Here is an 18,205-nt window from a genome sequence, read left to right as displayed (position 1 = left end):
TGCTCAAGGAAGGAGCAGTGGCTCAGGAAACATCACCCACCCGAGGGCAGCTGTGTCTCTGCATCTGCTTCCGCGGAGCCCCACTGGGAATGTTCCCTTCCTCTTGGGCTCATTTCACATCCTGAATGACCCTCTCAACTAAAAGTCCAGGGCCCAAGGAAGGGTCCGAGTTTTTGGTTTTCCCAGCCCCTTTCACCTAAGTAAGTGTCCCCAGTTCATCCGGCACAACCTATTCCTCCTATGGACTGTCCTGGATGCTCACTTCTCTGTGCACCAAAAGTTGGGAAGAGGGCGAGATGAGGAATAAAAGATGTTTACTTTTGCCTGTATGGAACAGCATGCTGTAGTTAACCTTGCTTCTGAGGCTCCTGGAATGCACCTCGGAGCCTCCCAGCTAACTGATCCCAAGCGGGCCAATCAGGAGCGTGCCAGAAGACCAACCAATCAGGAACGTGCCAGCAGACCAATCAGGAATGGGCCAGGGAAGCACATATTTCACGTTGCCAGCTGGTGCGAGCCTCATATCTTCCTCCAGCGGATGTCCCAGTTCCTAGCAGGCCACTGGTTTAGCCCTTAAGTAGTAGAGCATGAACGCAGAGCAGTGTGAAGTGTCCCACTTCCTACCTAGGAGAACATACTAATCTGCCTTGGCTAAACAGACATTTCTTTTTCCCCTTCCTTCCTGCCTGCCTTTCCTCCTTCCCTCCTTCCCTCCCTCCTTCTCTCCCTCCTTCCTTCCTTCCTTTTTTTAGAGGCCAGCCCAACAGACTGGACTTACTTTTTATGCGAGAGAGAAAGCAAGAGAGAGCGAGAGTACAAATTGGTGTGCCAAAGCCACCAGCCACTGCAATCGAACTCCAGACATGCGTTCCCTTGTGCGCATGTGCAACATTGTGGGCTTGCATCACCGTGTGTTTGGCTTATGTGGGACCTGGAGATTCGAACACGGGTCCTTAGGCTTTGCAGGCAAGTGCCTTAGCCACTAAAACATCTCTCCAGCCCCAGACATTTCTTAGTGAGAGAGGAATACCCCTGTACGCATTTGTTTCCTATAGTGGCTTATAATAAATGACAACAAGTTTAGAAGCTGAAGATAAAGTTTAGCAATCAAAGCTATTCTCACACAGATATAAACATCAGAAATCTGAAATGGGTCTCACTGTGTTAAAATCAACGTGTTCACATGTTCTGTGGGTCCTAAAAGAGAATGTTCCCTTGTCTTCCCACAGGCTGCCTTACATCTCTTGGCTTGTGGTCCCTCCTTCTATTTTCAAAGATGGGGAAGATCCTGTGTCTCTGACACTTTTTCCTCCATTACATCTCTCTGAACAAATATAGCTATTTTTTGTTGTTAAGAATTCTTGTGAATTAATAGGGCTCACCTGAAAAATCCAGGAAACTCTCCCATTCCATGGTCCTTAATCTTCATTACATGACCCCTGTGCCACACAAGGTAACGTGTTCTCAGGTTTCAGAAGATTAGGCATGGTCACCTGCTGGAGAGAACCATCTTTCTGCCTTTTATTCTGTGTATTAAACTTCTATGCGTGGAACATAGCTCTACTTCCTGCATCCTCTTCCACTCAACTAAACCTCAGGTGAACCCCAGCCCACTGGACATGCCCCGGCCATCTGGCATGGACATGTAGGCAGCCAGCTCCAGAGCAAGACGGCCTGGGTTTTATATTGCTAATCTCATTTATTTAACAGTCCCATGTGTCCTTGAACAGCTCAACCTCCCTAAATACCAGAGCATGGTTCTGCAAAGAGGGGATGGCTCCAGCAAGAAGCAGATGACAGACTCAAATTAGGGTAATTAGAGGGGATGATAATGAGGTGATTTAGCTTTTCTGAAGTTTCTGGAATGTTGCGCTGGCCAGTATCCGTTGTCCTCGTGTGCACTGCAGCTGGCCTTCTGAAGTCAGAGATTGCTCAGCCCAGAGCCCACCCGAGGGTCCTGTTCCCTCAGCTTCCAGAGCTACAGCGGATTCTTACACAAGAAGGACAAGGCCATGGGAAGCCCGGCTGTCCTAGCCAACCTCAGGGAAAAGATGTTTTCTTGAAGGTATTACCAAGCCATATATTCCAGCCCTAGAGCACCATTTTCGCTGTGTTCTCTTCAGTTACGTGGGAGAAAAAGTTCCTAGAAGATTCATTTATGGAGCACTGCCTAAGACAATACTAAAACCATTACACCAAAATCAGTGAGGGTACTTCATCCACCTCCCCACCACGGCCCCTGGCTCACACCGGGCGCGGTGCTGGCCTGAGATGTGAGCAGCAATCTGTGGAGTCTTCTAGAAAGGAATGGGCCTTTAGCCATTAAAGGAATGAGTAGAGCCAAACACACTCTTCCCTTTTGATCCCACCATTAGCACATAAGTGAAGCCTAGGGCAAGGACAGCCATCCGACCATGTTGGTGGCTCTCATAGAAATGAGCCCCAGCAGCAGTGATAGCCACAAGCCTGCGCAGGCGGAGGGAGCCTGGCTATTACCACCAAAAGCACCCCAGGTCAGAAGACTGGTGTGGTGATGGGGTAGCACTGGTTTAACCCAAGACGATTTAACAGGCATTTTCATTATCATCACAGTGAGCATATAGGATCTCAGAATTCCTGTAGGGCCACTGAAATCACGGTCTTGAGCTACAAAAAAAGGGGGGTGTCTTTATGGAACCCATTCTATGGGACTTCTAATATGGAATTTCTTGGTGTTACGCCTCTAGCCTCTTCAGAGCCCATACTTGACCCCACTCTCTCCAGCACAGTCTTAAGGAGAAACCTATTATTCCATTATGAAGGAGAATCAATTCTACTACCTGACTTTTTAAACTACATAGATGCACATACAGGGCCTGGCACAGTCAATGTAAAATGACGAATGAACCTAGACACATTTAAAAGTTGGAAATAGGGACTGGAGAGATGGCTTAGTGATTAAGGTGCTAGCCTGCAAAACTAAAGGGACCCATATTCATATTCATATTCTCAAATAAATAAAATTAATTTTTTTTAAAGTTGGAAATAGCAGCATGCTGTGTTTTTAAGAAAGAAAACAGACTGAAGAGATTGCTCAGTGGTTAAAGTGCTTGCCTGCTAAACCTAATGACCCACACATGTAGCCCAGATGCACAGAGGAGTGAATGTATCTGGAGTTCGTTTATAGTAGCTGGAGGCTTTAGCCTACCTGTTCTCTCCCTCCCTTCCTCCCTCCCTCCCTCCCTCTCTCTCTCTGTCCCTCTCTCTATCTATCTATCTATCTATCTATCTATCTATCTATCTATCTATCTGTATCTTTCTGCTTGCACATAAATAACTAAAATTTTTTAAAGAATTCTGAAACTATTTAAAAAGAAAACAGGGAAGTGGCCTGATGCCCTAGGAGACATATGGGACAGAGCATGCTCAGTGAAGCATGTGCTTGGGAATTGTGACTATCATCAGCCATCCCAGAGTCCTGTCACTGGGCTGACAAGACAATGTCCCCAGAGTTAGTGTCACTCATTTACAGACACCAGGGTCTTTAATGGAATGCGAGAGCTGAGGTGGCAGTCACGAGGTGCTGGAAACAGGCAACTGATTGCAAGGTCAAGGTGAAACGCTGCAGTGAAAAGCCCTTCATGTCCGAGGCACCCTCTGCTTCCCACGTATAGACTTTTCTTTTCAATAATTCTACCACGATTCGCCTGTACTTGAAAGGTTTTGATCCTCCATGGAGAAAACATTGGGTGAGCCCAATAAATGAGTTCACTGCTTCACTCAATTTGCACAACCAATATTAATATGGACTCATTGACATTTCTGTCAGGAATGGCATCCACAAAGGAAGAGCTGAGCAGGCCTGGGCTGGCCATGAAGAACCAGTATGAGGGGGGCCCCTTTGGGTTGGGGCTCTATCTGGCCTGTCCCGTCATTGCTCACATAGTCTGTGAAGGCATCAGAGACTCCGCGGTCCTGCCGTCGGCCTCCCGCCGCTTGCCCCAGTGCTGACTCCTCTCAGGTGGCCTTTTGCATTTGTCATATATTCAAACCACAGGTCTCCAGTCAGCAAAGCCATCCATTGCTGCAGAGAGAAGGAAAGTGACATGGAAGAGATGAAACACTTCGCTGAAGGTGAGGCCCACGGCTCTCTCTGGACCTCAGGCCAGTGTGCCTGATTCCCAGTGTGGCTTTGCTGTTTACCACCCTCACCCTCACACAGGCCCATGTCGGTGAGTGGTGTCTTCCTTTCACTTGAAAGGAAGGAAGGCCACTGGGTGGTGTAATGGCTACCGTCCTCCTGCTGTTTGGAAAAGCCTTTTACCTATTTGCTGAGCTCCTTGGAGAACATATTCCCTAGTGACTCAGCCCTTCATATGGAAGAATGTCAGGGCATTGATTTTGCCCTTTCCTAGGTACAGACGATGTCAGAAATTAGATGGAACCAAAGAGTGAAGAAATATATGTCTATGCCTTCCTGCCTTCCCATATTCCCTGGGAAAGAGAAAGCATTTTAGCCAAGCTTTTCTGAAGACCTCAGAAGAAGAAGATGAACTTTACCTGTGATAAATGCTCACTGTCTACTGGATTTAGACAGACTTGAGCAGGAATCTGATTTTGTCACTTATTAGCTCTGCGACCTTGCATAAAGTGCCTCACCCTCCTGGGTCTCCATGGCAGCATCATTGTTAAATAATTTTTAAGATGGAGAAACAAACAACTTATATGAAATACCTAGGGCAATGTTGATCATAAAATAGGCATTTAAACACGTTCATCATTACTGTATAAGCTCCTGAGGCCTTCTTGTAACTTACTGGGAATTCTCCAAAAACCAAGACAAGGAAGAGGGTACCATCACCTGATAGCGTAGCGGGCGGTGTGCCGGCACAAACAGCTGTCAACATTTTCTCTGCCACACCAGCGCGCCAGGCCATCTAAAACAGCTGTCTGGGGGCTGGAGAGATGGCTTAGTGGTTAAGCGCTTGCCTGTGAAGCCTAAGGACCCCGGTTCGAGGCTCGGTTCCCCAGGTCCCACGTTAGCAAGATGCACAAGGGGGCGCACGCGTCTGGAGTTTGTTTGCAGAGGCTGGAAGCCCTGGCGCGCCCATTCTCTCTCTCTCCCTCTATCTGTCTTTCTCTCTGTGTCTGTCGCTCTCAAATAAATAAATAATGTAAAAACCACATACATTTCATGTCATAAGATGATGGGCGTTGGTTTTCTGCTCCTGGATGAGCAGGTCAACTGGGGTTTGGCTGATCTCCTGGAGTAGCGGAGTGATTGTGTGAAGGCATGACTCTGCCTTAGACCTGCTTGCTGCGGATGCCACTCACCTTCCTTGTGACACAAAGCATCTTCTATTGGCAAAAGCAGAGGGTGAGCACAGCCATGCAGGTCCAGGGACCTGACAAGTCTGCGTTTACCCTGCATTCAGGGACATCTGAGCAGCCAGGCAAGTCTCATGGCCAAGGTCAAACTCCATGCTCACGATGCTGTACACCACTACAGGAGAGTGATCCCCTTTCTAGTCAAGTGAAAGGCTGTCCATGCTTCTTGCTTGCTTGCTTTTTGAGGCAGAGTCTCATCATGTAGCCCAGTTGGCCTCAAACGCATGATGCTTTTGCCTCTAAGATTCTTGTTCTGAGATTATAGGCATGTGCCACCACCCCTGTAAAGGCTGATTTTTTTTTTAATCTGGTGTAATCCCTGATGAGTGACACACTTCTTGGTACACTGTGGGCTGTTGTCATTATTTTCTCATTGCTGGGACAAAAGACCCAACCAAAAGCAATATATGGAAGGAGAGGGTTTATGTTGGCTTGCAGTCCACAGGGGAAGTTTCACCATGGTGAGGAAAGCTTGGCAGAACAGACAGCAGGCCGGGCATCACGTCTCCACAGCACCAGGAAGGAACTCATCCGAGTGAGCTCGTTGGACCTCAACCTCAGGGGCTGCCCCCAATGACACACCTCCTCCAGCAAGGCTCCACCACCCAAAGGCTCTGCAGCTCTCCCAGATGGCTACCAGCCAGGGCCAACCCGTTCAAAACACGAGCCTGTGGGAGACATTTCATTTGAACAACCACATGGGCCAACATAATGAGATACAGATGACATCTTCTTGAGAAAATAAGTCCTTGGAAGGTTCTGTCATGTAATGAAGCAACTAAACTGAGCGGAGGACAAAGGGGACATGGAGAATTTCTCTGTATGCCCCAGTCCTTTCATATCCAGCCCACAGCAACAAAGACTGAAAGTTGTCACAATAATCACAATCCAACACCACCCAGGGGTCTACCTGAATTGGATTTTTTGGCCTCCTTCCAATTTTCATTTATTTCTGGCCGTTTCACAGCAACCATAATGTAACTGATATGTCTGGTTTCAAATAACACGCTGGATCAAAACATAAATTACTTTGGAAATGTGCCCATTTTTCTAGCAACAGCTCTCTTGGCCATGCATAAGTCCTATTCAAAGTGCCCTGGATGGTTGGGTTGCATTCATCAGATAGCCCTGCAGCAGCTGAGATGGGTAATGGGGAATGTGGATTCAATTCCTCTTCGATAATAGTTCAACATAATATGGGTACTGCCTAGGAGACACCATCTGAGGGGCTGGGGTTTTAGGATTCTTTCTTAATCTTTGTTTTTTATTCCCAGTTCTGGGGATGGAACACAGGACCTTGTACAATACTAGACAGGCATTCGACAACTGAGCAACATCCCAGCCTCTCTCAGTTCTTTTCAAGCAAACTTAGAAATATCCAGGGGAAAGATAATGTCCCTGCTGGTTTTCTGGAAATCCTATTTTATGAAACAGAATAACTTAGAAAAGCTGAGTATTGGAGTGTGTGTCTGGGTCCAAAATGGGCTCCACCATGGGGGAGCTGTGTGACTTTGTGAAAGTGTGGCAATTGTTTAACCTCTGTGGTAGCCACTGGTGTTAATTACAGATGTTCATTTCCCCTCTCCTTGCTTACCCTTAAATTGCAATAGTAGTATGTTAAACTAGATAAGCTGTAATTTGCATTTCTAGCACTAAAATGATGTGACTCGCCTGAGGAGATGGCTCAGCGGTAAAGGCACTTGCTTACAAAGCTTGCTGATCTTGGTTTGATTTCCCAGTACCCCCCAGAAGCCAGATGCACAAAGTGGTGCATGCATATGCAGTTTGTTTGCAGCAGCAAAAGGCCCTGGTACACACACACACACACACACACACACACACACACACACACACAGAGTTATCTCCCCTTCTCCGCTTGTTCCGCTTCCCCTGATGAAAAGATCTATGTCCTTGTTACATATTTGTCTATATCCTGTTCTGAAGAGTTCTGCTCAGTGATCACACATGGCCTGTGAACTCTTAGCTACAAGCTCGCTTGCCAGGTTAAGCTCTTGCATCCTCCCTCAGTCGTCATTATTCCCCGTCCTGTTTCCAACAATAAGCTCTCCCATGGCCCTGGGCTGCAGGCCACAGCCTGGCATGCTCTTTGTTCTGATAGTGTGGACTCCCTTAGTCCAAAAAGAGAGGATTCTGTCACCGTCCGCTTCCATCAAGGTGGCCATCATCACACCACCAGCCATAACCACAGACGCCCACTCTCCAACGCCCCCACATCCAGGTTTTCCATGCCATGGTTGATAGTCTTTTTTTTTTTTTTTCTCTCACATGACTAGCTGGATCCTTTTCTGGTTCCAATGGCATTCCTACCTTTGGTTAGTTTTAGGTGAAACTTTAGGAAGTTGCCATTTGGGAAGCATCAAATATAACAATTTCCTACAGATTAAGCTATATAGAAGCTCAATTTGAATAAGAAAAGACATTTTATCACATACAAATTGAATTGCATGTTGGATCCTATAAGAATCCTAATGCATTTCTCCCACCTTTCACTGTTGAACTTGGGGTGAGGGTTTTCCTATAACACATGCATCGTGCCCTCTTTTATCACGCTCTGATCTCTTTGCCCCCAGTCCCCGGTCCATAGAAGATAATGTTGCTACGTTTACTGACTCACTGAGTGGAGATTTTCCTCTGCTGTCTGTTGTTGACATGTTCTGGGCATTTAGACTGTTTATAAAGGTACAAAAACCATTACTTTGTGAGAAAAAAAAAATGACACTACTTTTCTTTAACCTCTTACAGATTGAAGACATCATTACCAAGATGCAAGATGACAAGGCAGGGGGCGTGCCCATCAGAACAGTCAAGAGCTTTCTCTCCAAAATCCCCAGCGTTGTTACAGGTAAGACTCTCAGCCAGAGCTGACCACTAAAGAGCTCTGTGTACTGCCTAGGAGACACCATCTGAGGGGCTGGGGTTTTAGGATTCTTTCTTAATCTTTGTTTTTTATTCCCAGTTCTGGGGATGGAACACAGGACCTTGTACAATACTAGACAGGCATTCGACAACTGAGCAACATCCCAGCCTCTCTCAGTTCTTTTCAAGCAAACTTAGAAATATCCAGGGGAAAGATAATGTCCCTGCTGGTTTTCTGCACATGGTGATGTGCAGTCTGTGAACAGGGAAAATGATACCTTCAACTTGTTTCCTCACCTAAGTCCGTTTCTGGTCTGTGTTTTTAGCAAAAAGCTATTCTTTGCCTCTCATTAAGAATGGCTTGGGGACTGGAGAGATGGCTTAGCAGTTAAGGTGTTTGCCTGCAAAGCCAAAGGATCCCAGTTCAATTCTCCAGGACCCACGTAAGCCACTGCACAAGGGGGCGCATGTGTCTGGAGTTCATTTGCAGGGGCTGGAGGCCCTGGTGTGCCCAGTCTCTCCCCTGCTCTCCCTTAAATAAGTAAATAAAATAAATTTTAAAAAAGAATGGTTTGGCTATGGCCAGCCCTTCACATAAATCCAGATGTGAAAAGTGGCACATGCATCCAGTGTTCATTTGTACTGACAAGAGACCCTAGCGTGCTAACACACACACACACACACACACATACACACACACACACACACACACACACCCAATCTAAAAAATAGTTTTAAGATAAGGCCTGGGGAGATGATGCAGTGGTTAAGGCACTTGCCTGCCAAGCCAAAGGACCCAGGTTAGATTCCCCAGTACCCATGTAAAGTCAGATGCACAAAGTGGCACATGCATCTGGAGTTCATTTGCAGTGGCTGGAGACCTTGGCACACCCTTTCTCTCTATATTTGCCTCTTTCTCTCTCTCTCTCTTGTTCTCTCTCTCTCTCAAATAAATAAATAATTTTTTGTAATGTTTTAAGATGAAATCATGATTGGTGGACTGATGAAGCCCACACAGTGTTTCCAGCTCAGGCCTGGCCAGACCAGCCGCTGTGCACCCCACAGGAGGTCTGCCACTCATGTGCCAAGGGCTGCGGGTAGAAGAAGCGAGGCAGTGGAGAGCAGCAGCCCGAGGCTGTGGTGGTTGCCCTCCGGTGAAAGCTTCGGCCCCAAACACAAGGAGTGTGGGAAGGTATCACAGTGTGTCCCAGACTGTCGGAGCCCTAGGGAGCCCTTGTCACCAGACTCTCAGAAGCATGGTGACCATCAGAGATGGGTAGATAAGATCCATGTGCAGGAAGTAGCCCCAAGCAAGAAGTGTTCTGCTAGAAGCCGAGCTCTGTGCCAACCACTGACTACACTGAGTGGAAAAATCCCACCGACTTATCCAAACCATCCCAAGCACTCCAACACATAAGAGGATACACTGAAATTTGCAGGTGTGTGTATTTGTAATAGACTAAATGGGCTGGAGGCAAGAAACTCCAAACCGAAGAGCTGTACGTATGAAGAGAAATTTCCGGGATGAGGATGATGGTGGGTGATTTAGGACGATTCAGCTACAAGTTTAAGTTGACACAGAGGTGGTATGCGTTCAGGAGAAACTGTGCTTCGGATTTTGAACTTTGCTCATTTCCTGGTCTACTGACATGAGGTGATGGCAGTGAACACAGCTCCCAGTCCGCCACGCAGTCACAGGGACAGCGAGCATTGTTGCTCTGTTAGGATACTCGGCTGGTTAGGCATTTTTTAAATCAATTTATGATGAATTTATCAAGACATAACCCTATTATTAGTCAAAGAGCATCTGTGTGTTTTCAAAAGTGAATCACTTTAGGGGAAAAAAAATACAAAGTTGGGAGTTTAGGTTTTGAGAAACCTTTGTGCGGTAAAGATGAGAAGGCCAGCATAAGATATGACAAAACAGAAAACGGAAATAGAGCTTTCTAGGTGCATCAAAGGAATCTGCTTGGCCTCAAGTGACACACACATCACACTTCCTTTTAAATGAGTCCCTTTTAAATTGGCTTGTTCATTTGTTTACAGTCTTGCTAAGGTGTAGGTGCCCAGCAGCTGAACAGTGACACAAGCGAAGGTAGCCATTTCACTGCCTTCTGCCTTACAAATTAAATTTATCTGTTGAATTCCTAACGGGCCAATTCAGACCCTGCATGGAAAACCTATTTGAATTTATTGCCCTGAAACAAAAAACAACCCTCTTCCCATAATCTTGTTACTATATCTTCCTGGTCTTCAAATGGGTGATTTAACTTCATAGTTATATCTTTATTAACAATAAATGTTTAATGAAAGAGAAAATACATTTAATAAAATAAAGATGGCCTGTATTGACTTAACCTGTACAATGTATATCCTTGAGGAACTTGTGGAGAAGAAGACCTAAAAACAGTTCTGGCCATGCTGGCTTTGAAATTTGGAAAGGTAGCAGATAGTCTTGTCTAGGACACAGTTGGAAATAAGGAAATGAAGTCCTGAAGACATTTTATAGAAGAGGAATGGACTGGGGAGGGTCAACACATCCATCATGACTGGACCCTACAGTTTCCACCTCTTCATCTGTAAGCCATTCCCTAGCCTGGAGGCAATACGATAATGCCATGTCCACCTCCTGTTACTTTGAGTTTGGAGTTTCCCTACTGATATGTAACTGAAATTATCTTCACTCCTAGCTGAATTCCTAGACGTTTCTGAGATTTAAAAAAAAAAAAAAAATAGTGAAGGAATGCCAGTAGACTATCTGTTAGACAGGTGAGGGTTGGGAGGCCAGCCCAGGAAGAAATGGGTTGAGATAAGAAATGGGTACGTTTAGGAGAGGATAAAAGACCAAACTTCAGGGGCTGGCAATACGGCTGAGAGGTTAAGGCACTTACCTGTGAAGCCAAAGGACCCAGGTTTGGCTCCCCAGAACTCACACAAGCCGGATGCACAAGGCAATGCGTATGCACAACGTCATGCAAGTGCGCATGATGGTACTTGCATCTGAAGTTCAGTTGCAGCGGCTAAAAGCCCTGGCATGCCAATTCTCTCCCGGAAAAGCAAATGGAGAATTGAAGAGGGAAGAAAGAAGTGGAGGATAAAGTCGAAACCAGTATCAGGTCAAATTCAAAGCTCATTGGCTCTGGTAGAAGAAGACTCACTTATAAGAAACACATATCATGCCATGACAGCTCATCTTCCATGGGCTTGGCTCTCTGAGCAAAGTGTACAAAGTGTGCTTCGTAGTCACCCTCCCATGCTCCTTTTAGGACAGCAAATGATCCTCCTCAGGTCCTCTTTGCTGAATGACAAGGACAAGGTGGGAAGGTCTCTGAGTTCCTGGCTTCCAGCATGCAGCCGTATCCACTCTCTACCTGCCCTGTATAAGACAGACAGCTCCTGGGCACAATGCCTATCAAAGCCATGAGAGCAGCCAGACTGCACAGCCTTACCCAGCTGTCACCAACAGTCATTCCGGGATAATTCTCCATTATAAACGTCCTGAGAAGTTTGCCAGGTACTTTGGAGATTAATTTCCTTTCATCCACCTTTAGTAATCCAATTTCCTAGCATGTAAGAGCTCTGAGATATATCTAGTCTTGCTTAGTTTTGAAGGCAAGAAGACTGAGTCCCCAAAACATACTGTAATATGTTCAAAAATCACAGGGACTAAACCCAAACCAGAATTTGGATTCTTTACCACCATGGCAAACTGTTTCCACTACCTCAGGCAGAATATTATTTAAATTTTGACTCTCGAATTGCAACGCTTGGGTGGCATGTTAAAAATACAGATACTAAGGCATCCTCGTGGGCCTGGACTCAGAAACCTCTATTTTCAGCATCTTCCCAGATTGTGTCTCTAGCCTGTCTGGATTTGGAATCAGTGTCACCCCAGCCAACTGTCCTCCAGCCTCTGTTTTAATACCCCCCAGTGATGAATGCCACCGTCCCTCATTCCATCGTTGAATAACGGTGACCTTTGAAAACGTCTTCCTTACAATGAACTGAAAGTCACTCCCTCCCTATTTTCTAGTTCATTAGTCTCAACTCTACTTCTCTCTCATAATCAAAGAAGAACAGAATGAATTTGATTAAAATAACACTCACTTGGCTCTTCCTTACAAGTTTTTATTGTATGAATACTTTTCAGGACGTATCTCAGATATGCACATGCATTTTATTTTGCTATCTCAACACTCTTCCCAGATCCATTTCCATCCATTTTCATACACCACAAGTTTATGTCTATGGCTTGATATGGACATAAGACATTTCAAAGTATTTTTTTTATTATTATTTGAGAGGGAGAGAGAGAGAATGGGCACGCCAGGGTCTCCAACCACTGCAAACGAACTCCAGACCCATGCGCCCCCTTGTGTATCTGGATAATGTGGGTCCTGGGGAATCAAACCTGGGTCCTTTGGCTTTGCAGGCAAATGCCTTAACTGCTAAGCCATCCTTCCAGCCCTCAAAGTATTTTTTCTTATCTTGGCAGTGTGGTTTGGGAGAAAGAGTCAAGGTCTATCAACTGCTTGTGAGCTGGCCAATAGCGTCCTTGAGTCTTGGTTTCCTTGTCTGGGTTAAACATTGCTGTAGTCCCTTCTCACTCTGACCTTCAATGACTTCACAAGATGTGTAGGAAGGGCTGTCTGAAGCTCACCCTTGCCAGTTTTCTTCCAGATGTTCTACTTGCATCTACCTCTGGCTTAGTGTAAGCCACTAGTTTTTCCTTATGCTGTGGCAAAGATCAGACAATGTGAGCACAGGTTAAGAACGCTGCAGGTTCTCCATGTTGTTCAGCCAGCCCCTGTGCTGACTAGTGCTCTTTTCCCTTGCCTTCTGTGTCACTGAGAGGAAATGAACTCAAAATAGAGAGAACTTGTGGGGTTCCTGCACTAGGCTAAGTAATGACCCCCACCAAAGATAATCAAGCCCTAGTTCTTAAAACCCGTTAATGCCACCTTATGTTGAAAAGGATCTTTGGAAATCTAGTTAAGCTGAGGATGTTTAGATAAAATTGTTCTGGACTATTGGGTTGGGTCCTACTAAATACCATCCAAGTATCCTTATAAAGCAAAGAGAAAGGAGAGGCAAGTGCAAGAGGAGAAGACCATAGCACCTTGAAGACAGAAGTTGTAGAGATGTGACCACAAGCTAAGGAATGTCAGAAGCTACCAGAAGCTTCCCTAGAATTTCCAGATAGAGAGTGACACCCTACCAACACCTTGATTTTGGTCCAGTGAAACAGATTTTGGACTTCTGGGCTCCAGAACTATGTGAGAAGACACTTAAGCCACTAGATGTGTGGTGATTTGTCCTTGTCTGCCTGGGCTGCACAAAACACACTATAGTGTGAAGGAAATGACAGTGACTTTTAGACAACCAAGATGTTATTCTTTATTTTGTATTTATTTGAGAGAGAGAAAGGAAGAAAGAGGCAGATATATGTAGAAGGAGAAAAATGAGTGCACCAGGGCCTCTAGCTACTGCAAACGAACTCCAAGTGCATACACCACCATGAGCATCTGTCTTACATGGGTTTCCTAGGGAATCAAATCTGGGTCCTTTGGCTTTGCAGGCAAGTGCCTTAACCACTAAGCTGTCTCTCCAGCCCAAGCTATTATTCTTTAAAAAGGAAATGAGCAAAAGTTTACAAATAATTTCCTTCTGACACTTCGGTGGAAAGAAGTAAATCATTGTGGTAACATGAAAAGCAGATTACACTGACTGCACAGATGTGATACAATAATTCCACGAGCCATCAGCTTAAATGGTTTCACACTATTATAACTCTAATTTCATTTATCCAGGTCTTAATGTAGTTTAAAATATCTTTCAGATCCTCAAAGTAACCATATTATTCCTACACATGTGATAAATTAAGGAAATTACTAGCATATAAAATAGACTTTATTTTTAATTAGCATGCCATAATTTATTTATATAATCATCTAATATGCACTTTGAGAAGTGACATATTTATTTCAGAAACACTTACATTGCTCTGAATATTTCATTTTCTCTGCAGCAAGTGCTTAGGAACATAGCCGTGCCTGTCTAGCAATGCACTGTGCATGGCTGCCGTCTCACTGCAAAGGTCACTGGGACTTTGGGAGAGGCCCAGCGGCCAGCGAGGCCAACAGGGTGCCGGCTCTGCATGCTGGAAGGCATGTGCCACTTCTCTGGAGAGACTTGAGCTTCCTAGAGAATTTTTATAAATGAACATGCCTTAATTTAGTCATACTCCCTTCCTATGACCTTCCTTTGCCCCCTTCCCTGTCCTTGTTCCACTGATCCCTTCCTCTTCCTACCTGTTCCTCTCCTATTCTGATGTGTCCCTTTGCCCTCCTCCATCATCCACATCGATGGGCTCAATATGATGCAGGTCTGGCGGAGGCAATGAGAGCTGAAAGACGATGAGGTCATGAGGACCAGTTCAGAGGCTCCCATCACAAGAACTCGAAGACATCAGTAACCTGTCCAAGCATCAGTTACCAAAGCAAGGCCATAAACACATGCGCACACATGCATACATACTCAAAGACAGAGAGAGTTAAGTTTATCTGAGGACTCCTGTACCAGGGAAAAGCACACTGTCCCCTCAGGCAGATTTCCTACGTAAGAACCTCTGTGAGAGGTGAACTGTTTCACTTTTCCTTGCCATTGACCAGAACTCCATTGTGTATACGTAGCATGTCTTCATTACCCACCAGTTACTAGCTGCGGAGTCTTATTGCTTAGTGGCACCTACACTGGTGAGTTGCTCATTGTCTAGTAGATACCCACCCCACCATGCTCCTGAAAGCAACAAACTCAGTGGGTCACAGAAAGACACAAAAGAAGAAAGGGGGCCCATTGGGAACAAGAAAGGGCTTAATGGGAGGGGATAAGAGAAGATAATGGGGTTGGAAAGATCAACTTGATGTCATTGGAAAGTTGGCAAGAAAGAGGGGTGACTGGAACAAAATACTTAACAACAGAGAGAAAGTCCTGGTTTTCAGGGTTGTTTTTGCCCTGGGCATATATGACATCCCACAAAAGACCATTGTGATGCCCAGCAGGGCTGTTAGCAACATCATGGTAGCAAAAATTAGAGCTTAGAAAGCCAAAAGTATATTGTCTCTACATAATATTCCTCAGTAAAAACAATAATGATAATAATAACTTTCCTTTGTTTATAGTATGTTGAAGTCAATTTGGTGACTCGGTTCAACCAGAGAAATGCCCCATTTTGCTTTCAATAAGGTGTAATGGAGCAAATGAGGGCAGTTGTGTTCTTATAGTTAGAAATGGGTTCATAGAGATTGGAGAGATGAGATGGCTCTGCAGTTAAGGCACTTGCCTGCAAAGCCTAAGGACTAGGGTTCAATTCCCTAGTACCCATATAAACCCTGGTACCAACATAAAGCCAGCTTCACAAGGTGGTGCTGCATGTGTCTGAAAGTTTGTTGGCAATGGCTAGAGGTGGTGGCATGCCCATTCTCATTCACTATTTGCCCCCCTTCAAAAAATAAATAAATAGGGCAGGAGAGATGGCTTAGCTGTTAAGGCATTTGCCTGCAAAGTCAAAAGGTCCTGATTCGACTCTCCAGGATCCAAGTAAGCCAGATGCACAAGGGGGCACATGCATCTGGAGTTCTTTTGCAGTGGCTAGAGGCTCTGGTGTGCCCATTCTCTCTCTCTCTCTCTCAAATAAATAAATATATTTAAAAATAAATAAATAAATATACTCTTAAATGGGTTCATAGTTTATTTTCATAGGAAGTTTCCAAAACCATCTGTAGCACAACCAGTATTTATGGAGAAGACTTTTCCAGAGCCAATTCTAGAAAAGATACTGCTTAATTAAGTATTCATTACGCTTTGGTGGCCTTAACAAACATGCCTTTGATATAGAGCAGTTTTTTTATATTTATGTATTTTTTCTTTCTCCTTATGAGGTTCACTTGAGCAACAACATCCTGAAATACTGTCAGGTTATAATTGGAAAAGGAAAAAGCAAAACTCTGCTGCCCTTGGCCTTTGTGTCATTAAAATCTTATTCTAAATGTCACATTAATTCATCTTTGCACATTTTTCCTTGCTTGATATTTTTTTTCTTCTTGAGAAGAAATACTAAGTGGAGTGAAGGACAGAAAAGACAGCTCATTTGTTAAAAGAGAAAGTATACCATATAACCTGCTAATTGTATTCTAAAGTTTATTTTTAAATATTTCTACCAGAAAAAAAATGTGTTTTGAAGTGAGATAAAATTTGATGGGATGAAATACATGTTCATTATAACTGACCCAGAGAGGAGTCTATTTCAAAAAACAGATAAGGACTCTCGAGTGGGCCCCCTTCCTGTCACAGGGGTGATAGAGGAGCAGCGTTGACTGTGGGCTTCCTGAGTCAACTGCTATGGCTCTGAATTCCATGCACTAAAATGACTGGATGTGTTGCAAGGGAGACTAACAAAACCATGTTGCTAGAAGGATCTATGCAAAGATCTGAACATAGAGAACATTCATTCTCAGCTTGGCTCCATTTGCAGTGATGGATTTTGTCACCCTGTTCCACGGGGGACCATGGTATCATAATAAAACTTTAAGAAAACATACAAGAAATTACAGGAATGTTATTATGACATGGAATCTATCTACATAGAATTTACAAGATAACTATGGGCATTGTCTTAGTATTGACATTAGCAAGACAAATTCAGTACAAAAAAACAGTCTATGTCTATCTCAATTATAGCCACGAGTGATTTGAAGTTGCTTTTAGATAAGACTTGAGTTGCAACACTTAGCCTTGGTTATTGGTTCTAAGACTTCATGTTCTAGATCCAAGAACACTATCAGGCTCACCACCCATCATGCTCCATCTCACAACACGGCAGCTGTGGAGAAGTAAACCTTAGCATGAGTTTTTAGTGAGGCATGAATTATGCAAACCTCAGCAATTACCTTTTTCTAGACTTTCCTCAACATTTCCTGCATCTAAATATCCCCACATCCCCACTAGGCAAAGTGAGGAGAAGCACCAACAGTGTCACTGGCCATGAGCAATACTTAGCAGTTAAGGCGTTTGCCTGCAAAGCAAAAGGACCCATGTTCGACTCTCCAGATCCCACAGAAGCCAGACACACAAAGGTGAGGCAAGCACAAGGTCGCATATGCCCACTAGGAGGAGCAAGTGTCTGGAGTTTGATTTCAGTAGCTGAGGCCCTGGGACACCAATTATCTTTATCTCTTTCTCTAAAATAAAAAATAAAATAACAAAAAAAATTATTTGTACGTGGGGAGGGGAGGGTATCTAGGCATATGTGCACCAGGGCCTCTCTGTCTGCTGCAAATTAATGCCACCCAACTTCACATGGGTGGCTGAGGAATTGAACCCAGTCCAGCAGGCTTTGAAAGAAAGTAGCTTTAACTACTGACAATCTCTCCCAGCCCCTGTATCAAAGGATCCATCCTATGCCATTTCAAATTCACTTGAAGGAAGAACATCTAAACAGAGAGAGTTCCCTGCTCAGACTTAATCACCTAGGGAAGTGTTTCCTCAAGGTCAGCCTGGAAGACATACAGAGACCCTCTACAGCCATGGTTCAACAGGGTCAGGCTTCATCCCAAGCTGGCCATAGAACTGGGCAGCATTGTTCATGTGCTAATGGTCTTGGAAGAATGAAAGATACAACCTTGAAAAGGTCATGGAAAATTGTGCCATAATTCCAGAAAGCTGACAAGGCTAGGCAATGTGAGGCAGGGTCAAAGTCCCTCCAAGGAGGCCCGTGAAGGTGAACCCTAATTTGCAACAGAGACCCCAGGATGTTAGAGACACCAGGACTGTGGGACATCTGCCAAGGAAAGCTGCAAGGTTGGGGTAGCTGCAGCCCAAAAGAGGCTATACAGACAACACAGATAGAGGATGGAGCCACCCAAGTCACTTGGAGCCCAGATGATCCCATCCTGAGTGAGAG

The 18,205-nt window shown here is 44.8% G+C and overlaps 1 protein-coding gene across 2 annotated transcripts in view; it reads left to right on the top strand.

Moving 5' to 3' along the window:
* Rgs6 (regulator of G protein signaling 6) overlaps window positions 1–18,205 on the top strand; it is a 610,193-nt gene that overhangs the window by 406,400 nt on the left and 185,588 nt on the right. For both annotated transcript variants that reach the window (XM_004649425.2, XM_045154255.1), the window contains exon 3: window positions 8,131–8,230. In XM_004649425.2, the coding sequence (XP_004649482.2) occupies window positions 8,131–8,230 (100 nt within the window). The remainder of the gene's footprint in view (window positions 1–8,130; window positions 8,231–18,205) is intronic.

The sequence above is a fragment of the Jaculus jaculus genome, chromosome 7 (assembly GCF_020740685.1).
Source record: "Jaculus jaculus isolate mJacJac1 chromosome 7, mJacJac1.mat.Y.cur, whole genome shotgun sequence".
In the NCBI taxonomy this organism is placed as follows: Eukaryota; Metazoa; Chordata; class Mammalia; order Rodentia; family Dipodidae; genus Jaculus; species Jaculus jaculus.
The sequence above is the reverse complement of the archived record's forward strand: the minus strand, read 5'-3'. Positions and strand labels throughout refer to the sequence as shown.